Raw genomic sequence first — 21,053 nt, 5'->3', positions numbered from 1 at the left:
GTGTATGGAAGTTGAAGGAGTACTATGGAACCCTCCTCCCCCACTAAATTTATTGTTTAGCTGAGAGATCATCTGGTGACACAGCATTGGACGCCTCATTTGACAATGTAAATCTCTTTTTTTTATATGTAGAATGTAGGAAATATGAATAAAGGATGAACTAGTTGCTCTCCAAAGCTCTGTGCTCTTCTCGTTCCTTGATTGCTTGAGTACGCAACATTGGACCATTGTAAATAAGACTGAGCACAACACTGACGCCAGCCATGGCTGCTTGGAACACAAGGCCACGGAACATGTTGTTGGGTGGATCACCATTGGGATCACGGAACACATCAAGAACCAGCACCAAAATGAAGCCAACGAGTTGTGCCATCTGCCAAAGAATCGATGTTGAAATCGACTCGGGTATGGGATGTGACACTGCCATGCATGAGTCACGTGATGTTTAATTTTTCGACCAAGTTGACAGCTATTCTTACCTTCGACACCCAATTCAACCACCGTTGGAACCATAAAGGACAAGAAAAAGTTGTTGAGCGCATTGACGTACATGATGGCTGCAAACGAATCTTGTTTAACTGTGGAACGAGATTTGTCGTTAATGATATTCTTCCTGGGAAGCTATCCACTGTCCACCTGCCAACGACTCAACTGATAAAAATCAAAGCAACGTATGTGCTGCACATGAAGGGTGCCATGAGTTTGAGGAAGAGCTTGTGCTTTTTGGTGCTATCGAGCATTGGTCCAGCCGTCACTACAAATGGGACATTTAACTTTTGTGAGCCCAACATCAATCATCATGGTAGCATAGCAACAATAATATTACATGCTCCAACAGCTCCAGCTGCCATGGCAACGGCAACCATGTTGCCTGCTTGAGAGTCGCTGTAGCCGTATGGCGTGATAGCCTGGTTCAGTAGAGCACCCCATGCGATACTTAAACCGACATTGATGCCATGGATACCGCACAAGATCCAAAAATGGACACTTTTCATGAGAGCTATAGTGCTTTGGAGAAACAAAGCTTTGGATGGTGGTGAAGTGGTACCCGTCTTCTGTTGTGGCTCATATGAAACGGGTACAGGAGGTTTTGCAGGTAGCAAAAACTGAGGAATAGTTGCACCGGTACAAATGCCAGCAACCATAATGATCTATATACACGCAAATAAGTATTGTCAAATCATGCATGCGAGTAAAGGGGATGATTGGGGGGAGGGAAGATAAAAAAGAATCAAGGGGAAGGGGGTGGAATCGAATCACAACGGCAATAGGTTTGGGGGAAGGAAACAACTGTTTTTGGCTTACTGTCATTTCAATTTTGTCTTTGCCCGTTGCAACTGCTGGCATAAGAAACATTGCAATCATGCCACCATAGTTTGACGCTATAAGGAGATATATGAGTAAAAAGCATATCGCATCGCATAATTTAAAGATTACTTACCGACAAACATGCCCGCTGTAGCTCGTCGATTTTCCGGAAACCACACCGCTGCAAACTGTCAAAATCATCATGAGAATGAGCACATGTACATACAATCAGAATGCAGGGTATTATGTTTTTGTTTCTGTAACATCCAATGTGTGATATCAGACGAGGAGGCATGCGTACCTTGGTCATAATGTTAAGTGTTAGAGGGCTGCCGACCGATGCAATAACTTGACCTAGCATCATCACCGGGAATGAAGGTGGATGGATGAGCACAGCAACCCAACGAACCCAGCAACCAGCTGCAGTGATTAACCCGGCAAGGATGAGCTATGGTGGTTGTTAATAACATTTGCGAAGCCGAGATGGTGAAAATGGAAATCTATACAACTACTACTTGCCGAGCGTTTGGTGCCGAGTCGTTCAAAGAGCCAACCAGTGATAAAGCTTAATGCAATGTATACAACCGCTTGGATGTTAAATAACCAGTTGACCTCAGTGAGAGTTACACCAAGGTAATCTGCAACCACCGTAGGGATAGGACTAAATGTATTTTGGAAAATGGAAACAGCTGAACGAAGCACAACAAGGAAAAAGAGTGCGATCCATGCCATCGGGTGTGTCCGAATCCGCCCATTGTCATGATCCGTGGCCTTTGTTGCTGCAGGGGCCCAATGTTTCTCGTCATCGTCCGTTTGCTCAGAAGACACAATGATTGTATGGCTCGTTTCACGACCATCAGATATCGTAGTCGAGGACGATTGCCGAGACATGGATACATCTGGATGATGGTGATGATGCAATGTAGGCGCCGTATCATTGCTTAAAGATCTTTCTTTCCTCAATGATGGAGGATGTGTAGTAGTAGGAGTCCTTGAATAGGAGGTGCTGGAGTCATTACTGTCGCTGTGTTGGTAGATGTGCTTCAAGTCATCATGGTGTACAACTTCAGTTTTATCCATTATGATTGAAAGCTGAAAGAAAGAAAAAGGGTTGGATCAATCTAGAGTGAAGTTTTAAAGATAAAAAATATAACAACAAGGGGCAAAAGTAATCTAATGGTGGTCGCTTGGTGACGGAAAAACTTGGTGCTCCATGACGATAGCCGTTTCCATGTAGCGCGGTTAGATTTGCATAGATGATGGAACTGGGCAGCAGACCCTGCCGAGCTCGTAAACAAATCCTATCAGCAAAGCAAATGGGGAACAATAACACATGTTGCTGCTGAACCTTGAAATTGCTGTAATTCGCATCCTTGTCAACCAATCATCAATGCATGTATGCCAGCTGCGGCTTTGGATAATCCATTATCTATGTCTTTGTGGTTGGGTGATAGGTATGCGATATATGCAACAAAGCATAACACCCCTAGCGTCGTGCAAAGCACAATTTGCAAAAAATGAAGACATGATGCACCAATAGCGTATGTCGTTAATGCTGCACTATTTCTCGCTCCACACATGGATGTACCGATGATCAAGCAGCGAGATTCCGCAAAGTTTCTTCTATCTCCTTATCGAGTTTAATGTCATATCGAGACGTTAATGCATTACATCAAGGCATACAATTATACGATCGAGTAAGCTATGTCAATTGGGACGAGCAGCAGCCTAGTACATAATAATAATAGCAATCATTATGCAAACCAGTGAGCTTAGATCGGCTGGTTTCCCAAAAGAATAACGTTTTCCTTGGGGATGACACATTGAATTTCCAAAGCAAGTGTGGTCTACCGCACATTATCATTTTGCAACAAGGCATTACCCGGCAATCTTCTATTACCGTCGTCGTTCTTTGAGATACCTTTCAAATGTGCATGTCAAATCCCCTCCCATACATTTCTGTTCCCATTAAAATGGTAGGTGACAGTCGTAAATCTAACTTGACGCAAACAAAGAGACACCCATCATCATTGCCACAGCCCGTTAAATGAAATATTGATTGTCGGGGCAGAACAAAATTTCTTTGTACAAGGATCTCATAAAGGGCTTGTCTATGCTACATGTTCCTTACATACTATCCAAGATGGTTTACGGCTAAATGGGTTACATCTACCGACACATCACCACTGCTACTATTCTCTCCTGCTAATGTAACCATGACCCTAAAAAAACCATATCGGGTTGGTACCTTGTGATGATGGTGAACATTGATGATGACAAGAAGGGAAAGAAAAACGGTTCATGCGCTTGTATATTGTAGCAAAGCCATCCTGGGAATGACCAATCCTCCCTTGTGATGTCAACGTTGTTGTGCTTGGTAAGTGTGATCTCAAAAAACGCAGGAGTAGATATCGCAACTACCAGTTGCATGCATGAATGTGTGTGACACGTTTAGCTTTAATATCAAATACTGTTACTGTATGAGCGTGGTATTGCACATTGGGGCTTGGCATGCATTGCTTGATAACGTGTGCTGGATACCTGTGAGTGTATGGCGTGGACGTCACTATTATTGGGTGTTCTTGAAAGGGGAAAGAGCCGAATCATGCAAGAAAACATTCAACAACACAACATAATTCAACGTATCCAAGTAATCCTTTAAGTATGGATTCTTTAATAGCCATGTTGAAAGGAACAAGAAAGATAATGGCAACGTCTTCTAATATAGGTATGTGTGTGTGCGTGTGTGCATGATTAATATGGGTGGTAGTATACAATGAAGGCAATTCATTTGGAATCCCGCACTACCAACACGGAACTCTTTGTTGCTGGAGTGACCGCAAAGACTACTTGTATTACTCTTTATCTCCATACAACTTTTTCTCCACGGGAACTTTTGGCAAAAGGGGGGAAAAGGACCACTATCTTGTCTGCTTTCAACGTCCACACTTTCAAATGCCCAATCGTCGCATTCCTCCTCCTCCTCCAACAGCAGCATCCTCGAGTAATCCATTCAGCGACCCTCCTGACAGTACACAGCTTCCACCACCACAAGTGGCATCTCTTGTTCCATTTACGTCTTCTCAAGTATCCTCATCTTCAACATTGGTCGACAATCACTCTTCTAGTTCCCATACTCGTCAACACACGCCTGTGTCGCCTGTAAATATACCAACGAGCAATGTCTCTCGATTCCACAGCACCCGCAACCGTAGCACAGGTTCCAGCACAGACTTTCAAGCTTCACCACGATCCTTTGTATTGGAAGGTTCTTCACCACACCACGTTGAACGTAGCAACAGCCCCTTTGGTATGACATCCTCGCCGTCAAAAGAGCATGTTCGTCACCGACGTGGAAAGAGCTCAACCGATCAGACTCAAGATCCTGCTGTGAGTAGCAGAATTGTCAGCTCGTGTGGTCCAACCGCTCTCAGTTCAGATTATGCATTGGGTGTTGTCTTTGCTCAATTCGAAAATGTGGCCGACAAAAAGATGGAATTGATTCTCAATATGGGCGTGGTAAGTGTGTGAGAGAGGGAGAGAAGCATGCATTCAACTTGGGATTATGGTTCTTATCGAATATAAAAAAGGATGCAGAGGTCGATTTTCGAAAACTACTTGCAGTTGGTGCTGATCCTGCTTTCGACAAGCTCATTCGATCATTATCCTCTCTTGCTATATGCCAACAAAAACAAGTCATTGATGCTGTCATGCGATGGAGAAGGGCCAAAATTGAACCATTGGATCCCGCTTTATTAAGGCGTGTCAGGTACGATATTAAAGGGGGTGATTCAATGTTATCCTAATGGTCCTTTTTTCTACCCTATAGTGAATCGGCACCGTTGTCCAGAGCAAAAGATGTCGCATCCATTCTCAAAGAACGGCAATCCGTATGTTGATGTATACGCATGATATGGAATCAATTGACTAATTTACAATGTGCATATATGTATATAGCTTGCCTCTGTGTATATCCTATGTCGAGCATTGATCGAGATTGTCAAGTCATTCACGCCCCATACACTGCCAGAGGACTTGGGTGAAAACCTTGAGGAGATCGTATTCAACCAATTGAAGAAAGCGGATCCGTATGTGGGAAAATGAGCAATTTTTATTTGGTTTGATCTGATAGTTGATCTTAGAGAAGCCATCAAGCGATCCAAAAACAGGACTGCAAGTATGGACCTCTTTGCCGAGCTTATTGGAGAACTATCCAACGTCCGATTTGCGTCTGTTAGCGATCGCTTCATTGCTGAACTTGAAAAGTACAACAGCCAAACCATCATGAAAGAGCGACAAAGTCATATGGAAATGCTTATTCGTGGTATGCGCTTTCTGAAGATCAAGGTAAGGGTGATTGGGAAGGAAAAAGGAGACAATGGCTGATCAAGTTATCACGATAAGATTTACCCCCTGGATGCTTTGGAGGAAACAGCTGATTTTCTTTCAAGCTGTGCCAGTTTCTTCAAGAATGCGCATGGTGCCAAAGTCAAGCTTACTTATGCCAATCTATTCGTGCTATTACTATCACCGATTGCTGGGGTAAAGTTCTATCGTTGTATACGTTGGGTATTAGTTGTGTTGACACATATGATTCTAGGTTGCTGTAGCTGAAGTTAATTTCCCCGCATGGAGTCGAGCAGTGGATCTTGTATATCCAAGAGCTTTGAAAATGACCCTGAAACCTCGTTACATGTTGGTAAGTGAGTATATCAAAGGAAGGAAACATGCTCTAATCACCGCAATTGGTAGGCTGGATATTCTCTTGTAACGATATTGCTATGTGTCAGCCGAAAAGAGTTCTTCAGCAACAACTGGATACCCATCGTGGAGAGCTGCTATCAAAAGTTTAGCAAGGTATACATCAATGAAAGGTTGAGGATATCACTCGCTCATCGAGAACCCTTGTTCAATAGGATAAATACACTCGGCAATTGACATTGGGATGCATATCTCGACTTATCTGGACCTACCTATTTCGTTGTACCGAGAGCACTGCCATTGCCTTCAAGAAACTTGACACCATCATCAAAACACTATTTCCTCCATTTCGACGAGCCATCAATCCATCAGAGACATCACTCGACCATTTCATCCTGATCACCTATTTTGCCTTAATGAGGGATGTTGATACCGCTACCAAAAGTATCATATTTTATCTGCTAAACGCCGACAATGCTGCAGCCACTTTTCATCTGGAATACATCAACCCTGAACGAATGATTATTGCCTTACGGGCTTTTCGATTGATGCTTTATGATCTCGAGCGAGGTGTGACACGACCCCCATTTCCAGCTGACCCTGATATGCTCGCCACTGGTATCTCCATGCAATGCAGTGCCGATCTATTCTCAGCCCCGATTCGTTCAGTGAAACCCGATGTGACCGATCGAGTGGAAGAGGTTATTCACAAGACGTTGTTGAGTTTGGATCAAGCGTTTGGAAAGTTGCTGGTATTGGATGAAAAGACGACTATCATGAGGACTGCCAGCAATATTTCTTCGACTGTGGGAGGTGGTACTCTTGGTGGTGGTAATTATTCGGTACCCATGTTCGTCAACAGCGTTGGTATATCAGGAACATCGGATGGTGGCCCACAAATGCAACATCAATATGCAACTTTTATTGTATCCTATTCCAAAGACAAGCAAGCGTATCTCGATGTGTTGAAAGCTATACTTGATTCAATGCCACGATTGATGCCTGCTGGTGTCCCATTACCCAAGTTGGTGGAAATGTTATCGCGCTACACCGTTCATGCAGATCCCGAGGTGATACAAGCGGCGTCACAAGCATTGGTGCGAATTGCACAGCAACTTGATAGCCAAACGGTGGTCACAGGCTATTCACGCTTTGTGTATCGAATTGAGGACAAGTTTTCAGATATTGTGATCGGTCTTGGAAATGGCCCATTGACAGGAGGCAATCACAATGGCAACGGGGGCGTCATGAAGCTTTACACCGATCTGCTAGCCATTTGGGTATCTCAAATCGACCTTTCTCAAGTCAGCACGGTGGCACCATCTTCGGGAGAACCATCCGATTTGTCACGATTATGTCGCATGGTCGAAGAGACTGAAGCCAATGGTCTTTTATTCCTTTGTCATTATTCATCTTCAGTACGACGCTATGCTGTGAAGGTTATCAACCTGGCAGCTGAATTGGAGGAGCAGCTATTCACAATGGCAAAAGAAAAGAAGCCGATCCTTTTGGAAGAGTTGAAAAAGCATTTCCCCAAAAAGCGCACGTATCCACGTTTACACAATTACTTGGCATCAGCAGGGCAGGACATGATCAAATTCAACAAAGAGACCAATTCATTGTTCGGGCACAGCTTGAGTATTGAAACACGTATGCGTATTCAACAACACCAGCGACGAGCGATACCACATGTGCTGATCCAAGTGGCTGAAAGCGACCATGCAGCTGATATCAGCATCTGGAACATGTGCTACTCAGAGATCTTTAAGCAATGCTTCGACTATTTCCCAGACACAGTTGCTCTTTGTCGACAAAACATTTGCACGCGCCTGGTACAGCTTTTACCATCGATCCAAGTGTCACTCGAAACAGCCAAAGTGGGCACCACCGGCACCTTGAGCATGAGCAAGAGCAGCACAAGTCAAAAGGCAGCTAGTGCTGAAATGATTGAGCAATGGAAGATTTATATCATTTTCGCCTGTGCAACAGCTACGTTACCAAACAACGTGTCTCCCATTGCAACGTGGGCCAACAGCGGTCGTAAAGGATCAACAGTAGTACAAAAGATCACCACAGCACATGATTTGTTCCGTATGATGATGCAATTCTTGACATGCGAACATCGCCCGATACGAGAAGCAGTGATCCAAGGTTTCGGCAATGTGAATCATGATGCGTACAAGATGCTTATATCCGATATCCAAAGCCATGTGCGTGTTGTGCTTGATGATGGAAAACAACGCAACAATCAAAAGCCATATCAAAACAAGCGCAGCAAAAAGAATGACCGATTGAGGATTTCGTTGATGCATGTTTTTGAGCTTACGGCCGACTGTTTGGAGGAAAAGCGATTTCTTGAAGATAAGGAGCTCATGAATGTCATTATGAGTTACATCAAGGAGACCAAGTCGTTTCTTGCTGATAGCGAGGTGCAACTCGAATGGGAATATCACAAGCTACGTGTCTATTTGTGTGGATTGGTGGAGAAGTTGTATGAAAACATTATGCGGCTCGACGACCCGACAAGTATCATGTCATTCGAGACGAGACTTAGCCTATACAAGATGTTTGAAGAATGGTGTGGCTATGGCATGTACGCATCATCAACCAGAAGCCGTGAAGCTGCCATGATGAGAGATGTGCTTGAACAGTGCAAGGATACCCAAGAAAGAGCCAATGCAACTCAGCTAATGGAGGAAGAACGTAAGGCTCTGGAAAGCGCTGCTTTGAATGCGATGGCAACTCTTTGTGTAAGTATTATGCATGCATGCATGATGATGTTATTTAAAACCCGACGCGGCTGCTGACAATAATGGAATAGCGTGGACCCCTTTATGCATTCCTTGGCCAAAAGAAGGCGAGACAAGCTGTCATTCAATTTGACATGCTCAATGTGCTCAAATGGATCGATGCAGTCTTTGAGAGTTCGGATTCTCGATATCATGCTGTGGCAAGGTATGTTTAGTATTCTCTATGGCTATGTTATGCGTACTCAATTTGCTTTTTAGGCGTGCGTTGGAATCCATATTGATATACAACCAGGACCAGCCGCTTCTCTTGGATGATGTGATCGAGCAATGCTATGCAGGAAATCCAAAGCTGGAGTTTACTCAAGGCTACTTTCTTGCGCTGGCGGACATTGTTACTCGAGTCGATGATTATCCTTGTCACATTCATCAAATCATGAGCTTGGCGCTATTCAAAACGGGTGATGCCAAAAAGTCCATTAGGAAGGCAGCAATCAACCTATTGCGGGTGATCGAAGAACGAGTATTCGCTGATTCTTGTGCCAAAGAGTATGAGATTGGTATCACCAGCAGTCTACCAGCCATTTACAAACACACGCAAACACTATTGTCAGCACGTCTTGCGGTGGATCATCCCGAGCAAACTTACTCGATGATATCTGAAATTGCACAACGATTTGAACACATCAGCCCCAACAGCCAGCGAGAAGTGTTGATTTATTTATTGCCTTGGTTACGAAAGATTGACTTGTCAATGGGTCCTCAAGACGTGGAGCTTAGTGCGTCAGCGTATATGGTGCTATCCAACATTTTCTACATCACGATCAAATTTGGCGATATGTATGTCAAGGAGATTGCTGCACTATGGAGTCAACTCGTGGATCACGGTCGTAATGTGCGTGCGATTATCATGTATCTTCTTGATATGGGGCAAGTGATGCGTAACCCTTGGTTCTTGATCCATGCAAAGCGAGTCTTTGTATGCCTTGGACGTACGCCAGCATTCGGTCGAGTTGTAGAGGAGGTTATTACTGAAATCACACCACGATCAATGGTACCCACCGTCAAGGAAGCCAACAACTCCCATACCCATGCCTTCCCTCTTCTTTTCGTTGCCGACATTGAAAAGGCCTTACCAACTTATTCCAAAAAGCCGGCATTTTCACGTGGTCAGCTGGCGATGGTATTCTTGGTGGATCTTGCTATTGAAGCAGGTGCAGACTTGGCTCCTCATCTCCCGTTACTTTTACACAGCATCTTTGTACAACTTGATCATTTGACCAGCATTGTGTGTGATCAATCTCGATGTTTCCTTATCAACCTTATTCATTCCATTGTGATACGGCAGTCTTTGGATTCTGAAGCGTCTCAAAAGGCAACCGATTTGATTCAATGGCTCGCATCCAAAGAGGGTAAACGGCTTTGGGCCTATGAGAACATTACACCAAAGAATCGAAGATTGCAGAGTGCAAGTGAATTATCGGATTTGTTGCGCAAGGTGGTTGATGTCTTTTCACACGAGGATCCAAGTTTGCGACAAAAATGGGGCGAGACGGCACTCAAATGGGCGACATGTTGTTCGGTGCGACACATCGCGTGTCGATCATTTCAATGTTTCCGTACACTGATGCCAGCCTTCAATCAGCACATGCTTGCAGACATGTTGGCTCGATTATCAAACACCATTGCCGACAAGTCTGATGAGATACGAGGATTCGCATTGGAGATCATTTTGACATTGACAGATGTTGTCAAATTCATGGATCACACTCAGCTGGAGCAATTCCCTCAAATGTTTTGGGCAGCAGTGGCATGCTTATACAGTCCTTACGAAGCTGAACACGCTGAGGCATTGGTGCTCTTGGAGATTGTCTTGGAAAAGTATGGATTTTCGAATGCACTCGCATCCAGCTTCCCTAAGAATTGGGCAAGCGAATTCGAGGGGTTACAGCCTTTATTGCTTAAGGGGTTACAATTTGAATCGGCGGAGGAAAAGACGTTTACGATATTGTCATCCATTATGCTTGTCGACAATCCGCCATTGATAGATCCATCGGAGACACGTCTTTTATACCTATTGCTTGGCTCACTCTGTCGCTTATTACATGGCCTTGATGTGGGTAGTGGAACCGAAGAACACGGCTCTGCGGTGCAGCTATCGACTGAATTGACTCAGCTATTCGAATGGTATGCCTTACCCAATGTGCAACGTATATTGGCCACCTATCCAAAGCAAAAGAGCAAGTTTCAAGAAGATTATCTCAAGCAGCTTCTCGGCTCTATACGTGATGTGTTCTTTCCCAAATACGCCAACCAAGCCCTTATGTTCGCACTCTTGCTGGTCAAGAACAAGATACCATATTACCGTGAAAAGGGATTGATTTTGATTGAGAACCTAGTGCCATATGTAAAAAAGACACAGCCATCATTGTCGAATACCACCACTGCTGGTACGAGTGCAGCAGCAGCAGCCCTCGGTGAGATACCAATCGACATTGCTTCCTTGAGCCCACTATTGCACCTAGTCCAGACCGATTTTGCTGACAAGGCTTTAAGCATTTTGAATGCGGGGATACCAGCAGCACCAGCACCCATTCCAGCAGCCCCAACGATCAAAGACAATGATGGAGCTAGTGATCCTAATATCACCACCACCACTGCAACTACAGCTACAGCTACAGCAGCCAATGTTATTTGGGGATTTGGACCAGCTTCCATGAACATCGCCTCTCAAATAGCCCGCCACAATGTTCATGCAGTTGTCTTTGAATGTTCATCACTCACGAACCAGGCACCCATCGAACACAATATCCAATTTTCCATTGAGGACTTTTCTTTACTCACTGGCGAGAATGATGGCAATGCAACGACTCGCATGTTTGGTGAAGAGGGAGAAGTTCCAGGAACAGAAAGCATCATGAGCACCACAAGCAGCAATGATAGTGCCAATGCAGCCATACCTGGAGAACATGGTGCTGTGCCTGCGCCATCTACCACCACTACTACTGTACCATCTGATACCAAGCGCCCCATGGATGGCTCTTATGGAGAAGATTTGATGAATGCCCTTAAAGATCTCGATGACTTTTTCAATGAAGACGTTGATACACCACTCAGCCCATCATCCACCTCTTCCTATAATCGGGATCGACATGGGTATAGCTCATCCAACGGGCCTGCTGATTTCACTAGTTCAGGGATAGGATTTGATTCTGATGGAGAGATCTAAGCATTTCTCGTGTAATAAATTTATTATTGCTATGCAAATTTGCGTCTACAGATTTCACTCCCATATTCAAAGTATTCTTTACGACTAACAAACGTCCTTTGTAAATCGGATCGACTACTCAATGCCACAAAGTTTTGTCCACCGTGCCACGCGTATTCGACAGGACTACAAACATTGAATGATTAGATTAGCGTTGATTGAATAAAGAACAAACTCACTTTTCGGGTTGTGCTATTCGAAGCTCGTATGTGCTTGGTGCCATTGTTCGGAGATCTTGCATGCTAATGGACGACCGTCTTTGTGTGAAAAAAGTGCTCCACATTGCATTTGACCTTTAAACTTACATTCGCTCACGATATCCTGGTATATTGGTATTTCCGCCTACGAGGATGATGTTGGCGTACAGCAATCCATGAAGTTCGGCATCACAAGCATTGATGCTTTGTGTTATTGCTTCGGGTATACCAGCTTGCTGAATTCCAATATCGGATGGATGCATGAGAAGCTCGGGAATCATGAATCGCTCGTTGTTCATTGTGAGGATTTGCTCAGAAGATGGATCGCTTTTCAAAGTCGATGATTGCCGAGCTTGCTTTGGCCGCACGTGACCACGCATGGTATGGATGTAATCGGGGAGTACATATTCTTGGACGACATTGTTGGCATGATAGGGTTGACGGCATGTATCCAAATCCTTGTAAACATCCAGAGACATGTAGCAGCATTCTTCTTTGACCTGGTTGATAATGTGGGTTTCTTCCATCATATCATAGTATCTACAAACAACTGGATAAGAACATTGCGGAATGATAAGACAAAGAAAAAGGATTACCTGAAAGACACTGTTTCCTTCAATTGGTTGGTCAAAAGCTTCCCACCCACATTGATCCTCCTGATAGCACGACGTACTGGTTTTCCCTTCCAGAATGGTACAATGTGTGTAAATGAAAATCCCGAGTCCACGACCAGCGCACAATCAGGAATAGATCCAGGGCGATCACCAAAAATAGACGAGATGTCATTGTATATACAAAGTTGTGGTGCTAAAGAAGAACAATGAATCCCTATTACTCTCTTTCCTTGTTCAACTTTTGATCCTTTCCTTACCAGTAGTACGATAACATGATGCGAATTCATAATCCTCAAAGATCACCTGATCATAAGCCTCTTGGATGTTTGACAGGTTGAAGCAAGGTTCTGTGATCAAGATGCCACTGTCTTTTGGATCAATCTAATATGGATCAATGAATGAGGTTTCCATACATACAATCCATTTGTGCCGTTGATCACTTACGTTTAACACGCTTCCAAATAAACGGTTCCAAATAGGTCGTTCTACGCCCCAATTGGTAAGATAACCCTATTTCATTTTGAGAGAGCTTCAGTGTTCCCCTTCTCGCTTTGTGGCATTCAACATGGCGTGTCTACTTACCCGCTCAAATGGTAGTCGATAGTATAGCGAGGAAAAGTCGGTACACTGCTCAATCTGATCGCCTATGAAATTGCGTCGATCGCTTCGGCCGCGTATAATGGCGTTGGGTACGAGTCTATAGAGCGATCTTGAGTCCTCACGCGTGAACCAGCATATGGAGTAGTTGCAATGCATACCTTGGTTGGGTGTCATGAGCTGTATTTACCTTGATCGTCGAACCACCGTTGTCAAGAACGACTACAGGCGGCATATTGGGCTTTTGATTGAAACAGGAAGTCGATAAAGCGCGCAATGTGGCACAACACGTTAAATCCCTCAGAGGAGCTAAATACAAAAGTGCTCTGAATGGTAGCGTAGTCATGCAAATAGACCTAGATATCGTGTATAAATATATAAAACTTGTACATGTTCACACACATTGATGAGAAGGTTATCGATTAAGCGACGTCCATCTCTTTTGTTATGGAGAAGAACACAATGAGCGATCTTGAGGAAGCCGTTATAGTATCACTCCCCAACTACATACATCATCGAGCTGAGCATTGAGACAACAAAGAAGCCTGGTATTTGCTATCTTTCTTCCGCTGAGGATGCATAAACGTTGTTTGTTCAACCATTGCATTACAAGTCAACCATTGCATTACAAGTGGTCCTTTGGTTTATTGATCCATACATTCATTGTCAATGCTTACAGCTATACAGCTCTCTTTTTTATGTATATCCCTAGTCATAGTAGGCCGAGCAGAATGGCTACCATCATCTTGTTATCCATCTTGCAAAATGAATGAAAATGAAGGCTGATATGAGATCCATTTCATCACGTTCCTCTATTTGTTTCCCAACCCCATCCGTCCATGCCGACGAATCTACAACACGTGAAGATGTATTGTTCTCTCTTCCTCACGGCCCTTCCTGATGACCAATCCCATTGCAGTTGCAGAACAAGAGTTGAAGGATCGTGGCATTGGCAGCGTCCATCTTGATGCCAACTATGCACCTGGTGTAGCCCTCGTGGTGATCGACAATCCTCAACGACACAATGCGTTTTCAGGCAAAATGATGGTCGAGTTTCGACAAGTTGTCCTTTGGCTGGAGTCCAAGGCACCTGAAGACTTGGTAGCTGTTATCGTTACTGGATCCCGTGGCAAGGCTTTCTGTGCTGGTCTTGGTAATTATATGGATGGATGGCTCTTGCATGACAAGGGGTTGATTAAAGCGATGATTAGACCTTGAATTTGCTCGTGAGCACATGCATACTACACCAACATTGGCTCTTCAAGTGAATCAAGTGATGCATGATGCCTTATCACGATTTGCAAGGCTGCCTCTTATCACCGTAGCATCCATGGCGGGTCATGCATTGGGCGGTGGAACGGAGTTGTTGACAGCATTCGATTATGTGTGCATGGCATCCACAGCTATCATTCGCTTTGTCCAAACAAGGATGGGTGTCAGTTCACCTTGGGGTAAGTGGATCATAGGGTTATACAATTGAAATGGGTGATGTTGACATGACGTCTTTAAAAGGTGGTGCTCGTCGATTGGTGAACAGCGTTGGACGTAAAGCAGCTCTACGTATACTTGCAAGTGCACCAAAGGTAACAGCTGAGCAAGGCAAGGCTCTCGGCCTGGTGGATGTCGTGGTTGACAACAACAAGGAAGATATCTATGAGGCGTGTTTGAAGGCATCATTATCATTTCTACGACCCTTTGTGTTTGACGATCGTGCCGGACAAGAGGACAGAGTATCAGCTGGAGCTGTCCGCGGCATGAAGCAGCTTGTGGTGCGTGCTGACTTGGATCGGGATTATGAGTTTGAAGCAGCCATCTTAGCTAAGCTTGCAGGATCTTCCAAAATATGAGTAGTCAGCCAATGAAATACACCAATTCAATTTATCCCCACGGTCATTATGTTTGGAATCCATCGGTTGGCAAAATAAATAGTACCTGTATATGTGTGGGCTCATGAACTACGTAATGCTTCTAGACGCATTGTGCTTCCATTGAGTGAAACTAAGCTTTTATAGAATTCATGGTCGGACAAGACACTTTCTTACTCATCGCCTGTACATCAACAACACCCTATGTATTACGCGCAATACCTAGCTATCAATCTTTAAAGCATTGCTAATGTACAACCAATAAAGACGCATGCGATTTTGACGTTGTAAAAGTTGATGGTGTTGATCCGTTATGGATGATGTTGCAGGCCATTTCTTTTTTTGGTTTGTGGTTTGACAAGCTAAAGCCATTTCTTGTGTGCCTCGATAAGGACGAGTATGGGAAACAGATTCTGCTCGATATATCGTGACAAGAGAAAAAGTGATTATCGGTATCATATCTAAAAACCTTATTTTCTAGCAAGGGCCACCATGTTGGGTGCGTATGTAAGCTCGTGAGGGAAATATAAGATGGCCTGGGCTCCACCACCATTTCACATCATTATGCAAGCTCTACTCTAGCTAGCAAACTAAAACATCCAAAACGCCAAGTATATGGACTGGCCAATGAAATGGGATCATCGAACACGATAAGATCTTGGCCCCTAGCAATATTCAATACGCGATCCTTTCGTCTCTCTTTTTGTGACCTGTTTGGAAATATGATGCTGCAAGTTGACGTTGAGAGCATGATAATCATACGATGATGATGCAACAACCTGACGACGAGATTTATCACCTGCAGGTTCCCATCCCAATCGTCATCATCAAAACCAACCGGGTACTTCTCTAACGGACTCGTCAGATGTACACACACACACACACACCTCCTGCATGAATCATTGCTCTTTATTTTACCTGGTGCAAAGAGCATGGGTACATTGAGAACAAGGCGCTGATCCATTTATGGTGTACAAGCGCACTAAATCATTTATGGTATGCGTTATCTACAGCCAAACAAAAACCGCTATCTCATCATTCAACCATCATCATTTGCTGTTGCAGGATCGAGGTTCGCATTAAAACCCGCTACGTATGGTGTGCTCCAAACTCTATAGGAAAATAAGGAGTAATGAAATACATGCTATCAGCTTGATAAAGAAAAGATAAGCAGATCAACATTGATCGAAAACTAAAGCGGCTACGTTTGTCGTTGTCATGGGATCACCTGCACTACAAATTTCAATTACCTTTTTCATTTTGCTGGTTGTAAACAGGCACATGCTATGTCGAATGACTTTGAAATGGGATAATGGAATACCATCATCATCATCATAAGGGAACGAGGACAATGAACGTAAAGAGATTGAATCATTGTTGATCATTTGGTTGTCAATAATGATGATGGGAACAATCAGCCATCAAAGTATTATGCTTGTTGTTGGGGGAGAGAGGAAAGACGACGAGACCAATTGGGGGAGCAAGACCCTGTAAAGAGAGCATTACGTATACCTTATGCACACACGCTCACACACGTTACCACACTCATCGATTGGCGATAAGGCAAGGATGACAAGGAAAACGAGAGTGGGGTACCCGACTCTAGTACTCCGATCATCTGTGCATCACTTGCAGAATCAAGGAGTGAGGGGAATACGATTGCCGTTGACGCTCGCTCGCAAAAATCTCTCGGTTGTGCACGCACTGACCAAATGGACCATGTCTCTTGGACATGCTGCATATCTTTGGTAAAGCGGTTCCTTTTCATTGTTGCCCTTATTAAAAGGAAATTCAGGTCCAAAAAATATCATTTGCAACCATGTCGTCATTGTCATAAAATGTCCATATGCTGTACCCAGTATGTGTGTGCACCATATCGATGTAATGGTATACCTATATGCGTCGTGTGTGAGTGGGAGGGAAAATTCGTGTGTTACAGGGCAAAAGAGAGGGTAATGGGGGGTACTAGCCCAATATAGAAACACAAGCCCGGGCAAAAAGAAGTCCCCCATAGTGCTTAAATATGACAACTATAAAAACACAAGGCTCTTCCCGACTCTTTTTGAAAATGATCAATTCACAAAACCCTGCTGTTCAACGCCTTGAATCTGTTACAAATCATATCAACATGGTATCCGCATCAAATCAACGTCCTGTGATCTCATTTATTGGTGGTGGTAATATGGCTGAAGCCATTCTTGGAGGTCTTCATTCAAGTGGCCACCCTGGTTCCCGTTTGCGTTATTCAGAGCCTTTGGATACAAGAAGACAATACATGCAATCCAAGTATCCCGAACTTGTTAGCTCAGAGACCAATGAGGCGGCTGTAGATGGTGCTGATGTGGTGGTTCTCGCTGTAAAACCTCAAGTACTGCGATCCGTAGTAACAAGCTTGGCACCTTCTTTGCTTCGTAATCCATCCGTGCTCATCATTTCTGTGGCTGCTGGTATCAACACCGATGACATTGCCACTTGGCTTAACGCTAGCTCAGATACTGTATCTATCGTCCGCTGTATGCCAAATACCCCAGCTCTCATTGGCGAAGGTGCCATGGGCTTATTTGCTAATGCATCCGTCACTCAAGAACAACGAAGCATTACCGAATCCATTATGCAATCCATTGCCAAACAAGTATCATGGGTACAAAAGGAGGCTCTTATTGAAAGTGTTACTGGTATCAGTGGTAGTGGACCAGCCTACTTTTTCCTTATCATGGAAGCAATGCGTAAGTAAAAAAAGGGGGATGGGATGAATCTTGGTACAAAGGTGATGATGAAAACGAGGCACTTTTACTCATACTATGTTTCATTCTATCAATAGAAAATGCTGGCGTTGCAGCGGGACTGACGCTAGAAGATGCCAAGGCACTCACTCTCCAAACATGTGTTGGTGCTGCACGCATGGCCCAAGAATCCGAAGATGATTTGGCAACGTTACGTCGAAAGGTCACCTCCCCACGCGGTACCACTGAAGCTGCAATCAAGTCTTTAGAAGGCAACAACATCCGAGAAATCATGAAGGAAGCAGTTTTTGCTGCTGAACGTCGTGGCCATCAATTGGCTGAAGAGATGCGTCAATAAGCATAACCACCTTTCCATCATTCTCATCCCAAAAACCTTTTGCATGGCTATATCCCCCTTCTTTGTATTCCTTCTTCTCGCCCAACAAAAATGATGCATCCCTCACACCACCTCTCTCCTCTCTCTCTCTCTCCATTACTTTCTCATCAACTCGTATAACTATACCATGTTTTTCTTTGTCGATCCATTTATGACTTTACTTGGATAAGGTTGCTACATAAGTGCCTGTTGGGAAGATGAGAAAGAGAATGCAGCATGCAATATGGGTGAGCAAGGTACCAGCGGATCCATTTGGTAAACGCACAAACCTCATCCATCATCATTCATATGACCAATTTGGAATATACCACTGCTGGTGATGGTATTACTGCCATGGTCATCACATTTGAAGTAAGATGTCACGGGAAGCAATCCTTTTTGGTAGTAGTAGTGATCGAATAATCTGATGAGAGATAAGAATTGGTACGATAAAGGCTCATCGGAGTTGACAAAGATGGGTGGTGTGGGGATCCCGACAATGTCGTCATGGATGAGGGGGTGGGATCTGGTCTAGAAAGCAGCGACCCTCTCACTCTATAAAGTATCATCATGTGATCGATCTTCTCTAACCTGAGGAACGTTGTCGTGCTTACCACGTGTCAATACATGTCATGTCATTCTCCGACCCGATGCAAAAAAGCAAGTCAGCCTCAGTTTTTTTTTTATTCTAGTCAACTATCATCTCATTTTCTAAACTAAAAGGTTGATTGATTTGTATATGTTTACAAAAGAATGCAAATAAATAACACAAAGGGGGCGATGAGGAAGAAGAAGAAAGAAGGAGGACAACGTCGTCATGAATGTGGAGGTGTGGGTAACCAAAAAGCAAAAGAAAAATGGCTATTGTTGAGAAGGTTGAGGAGAATGATTTTGCTGAGATGAATCGCTATGTAATGCCGCCGAGCACAATTGGCTGAGTCGTTCATACTTGGATTCATCCTCTCCACCTCCTGGTGCAGTAGTAGGAGCAACACCACCTGCAGCAGTGGAATCAGCATGTGGTGGAGGAGTCGATGTGATGGATGAATTGGATGCACTTGGTACAGGTGTCATTGGTTGTGGTTTCATGTATTGATGACTCGAATCATGCTGTTGTTGTTGATGAGGATCATGCTTGATTTCAGGCAACTGTGGACTCAATCGAGATTGCTGGTGTTGTTGTTGTTGTTGATGAGGTGGTTGTTGTTGTTGGTAATACATGTGAGCAGCCGTTGGGCTTTGGCTTTGTGGAGAATGAAGTACATGTTCACCATATCTAGAAGCTTGTGGATGCATCATTGTGTACTGGGTAGGCACAGGCGATTGCTGTTGCTGTTGTTGCTGTTGTTGCCCAGCCGACGGATGTTGTTGTTGTTGACCTTGATGATGTTGTTGATTGGCATCACTGCTACTACCAGACATCATCACCGGATAGCCCATTGAAGAGTACATTGGATTGACAACATATGGCATGTCCTTGTGATACGCAGTAGCGGCGTATGAACCGTATGGATCATAAGTGGGTTGGCCATATTGATTCAAGGTGCCAGGATATCCAAATGGCATTGTGCCAGGTCGCATAGCAGCATAGGGATTGGCAGCTGCTTGTTGATTCACCAATTGCTCATCACCCTTGCGAGAAGTGCTGCTGCTACCATCTAATGATTGATGCACGTATTAATAAATTGGAACACAAAACAGTGACATTGCACAACGTTACCTTTTTGTCTTCTTTTGTATGGACCACGTTTGATACCCTTCTTGCGTTCCTTTCTCACCGAGTTGACACATGTATCAGCAATTCCATACTTGATGCAGCGAGGACATGGTCGAGCATCATCACATTTCTTGCAGGCTTTTTGACAATTGGCTATAAACGAATGAATGATTAATGATGATACGCTCATCAAAACGAAAACCATGACAACACTCACTGCACGCGTTCTTCACTTGTTTTCTTTTGGGTGGTTGTTGTGGAGGAGGTGCTGCATTGGCTGCTTCTGGAATGGGAGGATGAGACATTGTGGGTGGCATCATGGGTGGTGGAGCTCCGGTATTCATCACTGAAGCTGGCACGGGTGATCCGTTGTTAGAGTAGGAAGTGGGCGCTTGATAGCCCGATTGATAGTATGGCATAGACTGCATTGAACGAGATCTGTCAAGCACGTTGTTCGTGTCAAGGGAGGCTTGCTTGTTTGTGGTTTGAAGCGGAGAGGCAAACGAATATCTGCAGGAGAAAGTAGAAAAAAGAAAAATATGATGCTGTCAGCGTGGGTTTCATATAGCCTTAGTGATCTTTAGTGATGGGACCCCCATCATCCACCATATCCCAAACCCTCCCATCCCTCGTCATTGAAGCCACTTTCACCCACCGGGTAAAATAAAACGAGTGCAAGGGAAAGAGAAACAGGTTGAGAGAGAAAAAAACAGATAGTAGCGGCGTCACAAGCTGACTTTTGGGAATGAAGAGGTGTGCGAAGGGTGAATAGACGCAAAGGGTGAAAACAACACTTCTCTACCGGGTAAAATTGCTTATAGAAGAATGATACTTACATTTATCCTCGACAAGAGAATGAGAATGAAAAAGAAAAAGAAAGCCCGAGAAGTGCGCGCCAAAAAAAAAGTAAAGGATATAATCGACGTCGTCATAGGCGGAG

At 44.1% G+C, this 21,053-nt stretch overlaps 6 protein-coding genes across 6 annotated transcripts; 3 read left to right on the top strand and 3 right to left on the bottom strand.

Annotated features, from left to right (window-relative positions):
* Positions 1-160: 160 nt before the first annotated feature.
* Positions 161-2,388, bottom strand: O0I10_003010 (uncharacterized protein; the record flags this gene model as incomplete). The annotated part of the gene is made up of 8 exons (XM_058483085.1): positions 161-420; positions 480-578; positions 653-754; positions 827-1,151; positions 1,306-1,382; positions 1,442-1,496; positions 1,610-1,756; positions 1,828-2,388. The coding sequence occupies 8 exons, from the start codon at positions 2,386-2,388 to the stop codon at positions 161-163; spliced, it is 1,626 nt and encodes a 541-aa protein (XP_058346174.1).
* A 1,875-nt stretch (positions 2,389-4,263) lies between these two features.
* Positions 4,264-11,985, top strand: O0I10_003009 (uncharacterized protein; the record flags this gene model as incomplete). The annotated part of the gene is made up of 11 exons (XM_058483084.1): positions 4,264-4,827; positions 4,899-5,077; positions 5,138-5,198; positions 5,266-5,396; positions 5,451-5,655; positions 5,713-5,850; positions 5,909-6,007; positions 6,061-6,165; positions 6,225-8,759; positions 8,831-8,964; positions 9,018-11,985. The coding sequence occupies 11 exons, from the start codon at positions 4,264-4,266 to the stop codon at positions 11,983-11,985; spliced, it is 7,119 nt and encodes a 2,372-aa protein (XP_058346173.1).
* A 29-nt stretch (positions 11,986-12,014) lies between these two features.
* On the bottom strand, positions 12,015-13,667 carry O0I10_003008 (uncharacterized protein; the record flags this gene model as incomplete). Its single annotated transcript, XM_058483083.1, has 8 exons — positions 12,015-12,150; positions 12,204-12,266; positions 12,330-12,761; positions 12,818-13,028; positions 13,093-13,216; positions 13,280-13,345; positions 13,418-13,532; positions 13,594-13,667. The coding sequence occupies 8 exons, from the start codon at positions 13,665-13,667 to the stop codon at positions 12,015-12,017; spliced, it is 1,221 nt and encodes a 406-aa protein (XP_058346172.1).
* A 665-nt stretch (positions 13,668-14,332) lies between these two features.
* O0I10_003007 (uncharacterized protein) lies at positions 14,333-15,279 on the top strand (the record flags this gene model as incomplete). Its single annotated transcript, XM_058483082.1, has 3 exons — positions 14,333-14,585; positions 14,644-14,883; positions 14,945-15,279. 3 exons carry the CDS (start codon positions 14,333-14,335, stop codon positions 15,277-15,279), a joined length of 828 nt encoding a protein of 275 aa, XP_058346171.1.
* A 2,041-nt stretch (positions 15,280-17,320) lies between these two features.
* O0I10_003006 (pyrroline-5-carboxylate reductase) lies at positions 17,321-18,378 on the top strand (the record flags this gene model as incomplete). Its single annotated transcript, XM_058483081.1, has 2 exons — positions 17,321-18,023; positions 18,119-18,378. The coding sequence occupies 2 exons, from the start codon at positions 17,321-17,323 to the stop codon at positions 18,376-18,378; spliced, it is 963 nt and encodes a 320-aa protein (XP_058346170.1).
* Positions 18,379-19,257: 879 nt separating this feature from the next.
* O0I10_003005 (uncharacterized protein) lies at positions 19,258-20,541 on the bottom strand (the record flags this gene model as incomplete). The annotated part of the gene is made up of 3 exons (XM_058483080.1): positions 19,258-20,054; positions 20,117-20,266; positions 20,331-20,541. 3 exons carry the CDS (start codon positions 20,539-20,541, stop codon positions 19,258-19,260), a joined length of 1,158 nt encoding a protein of 385 aa, XP_058346169.1.
* Between the last annotated feature and the right edge of the window lie 512 nt (positions 20,542-21,053).

The sequence above is a fragment of the Lichtheimia ornata genome, assembly GCF_029851405.1.
Source record: "Lichtheimia ornata isolate CBS 291.66 chromosome Unknown scaffold00009, whole genome shotgun sequence".
In the NCBI taxonomy this organism is placed as follows: Eukaryota; Fungi; Mucoromycota; class Mucoromycetes; order Mucorales; family Lichtheimiaceae; genus Lichtheimia; species Lichtheimia ornata.
The sequence above is the reverse complement of the archived record's forward strand: the minus strand, read 5'-3'. Positions and strand labels throughout refer to the sequence as shown.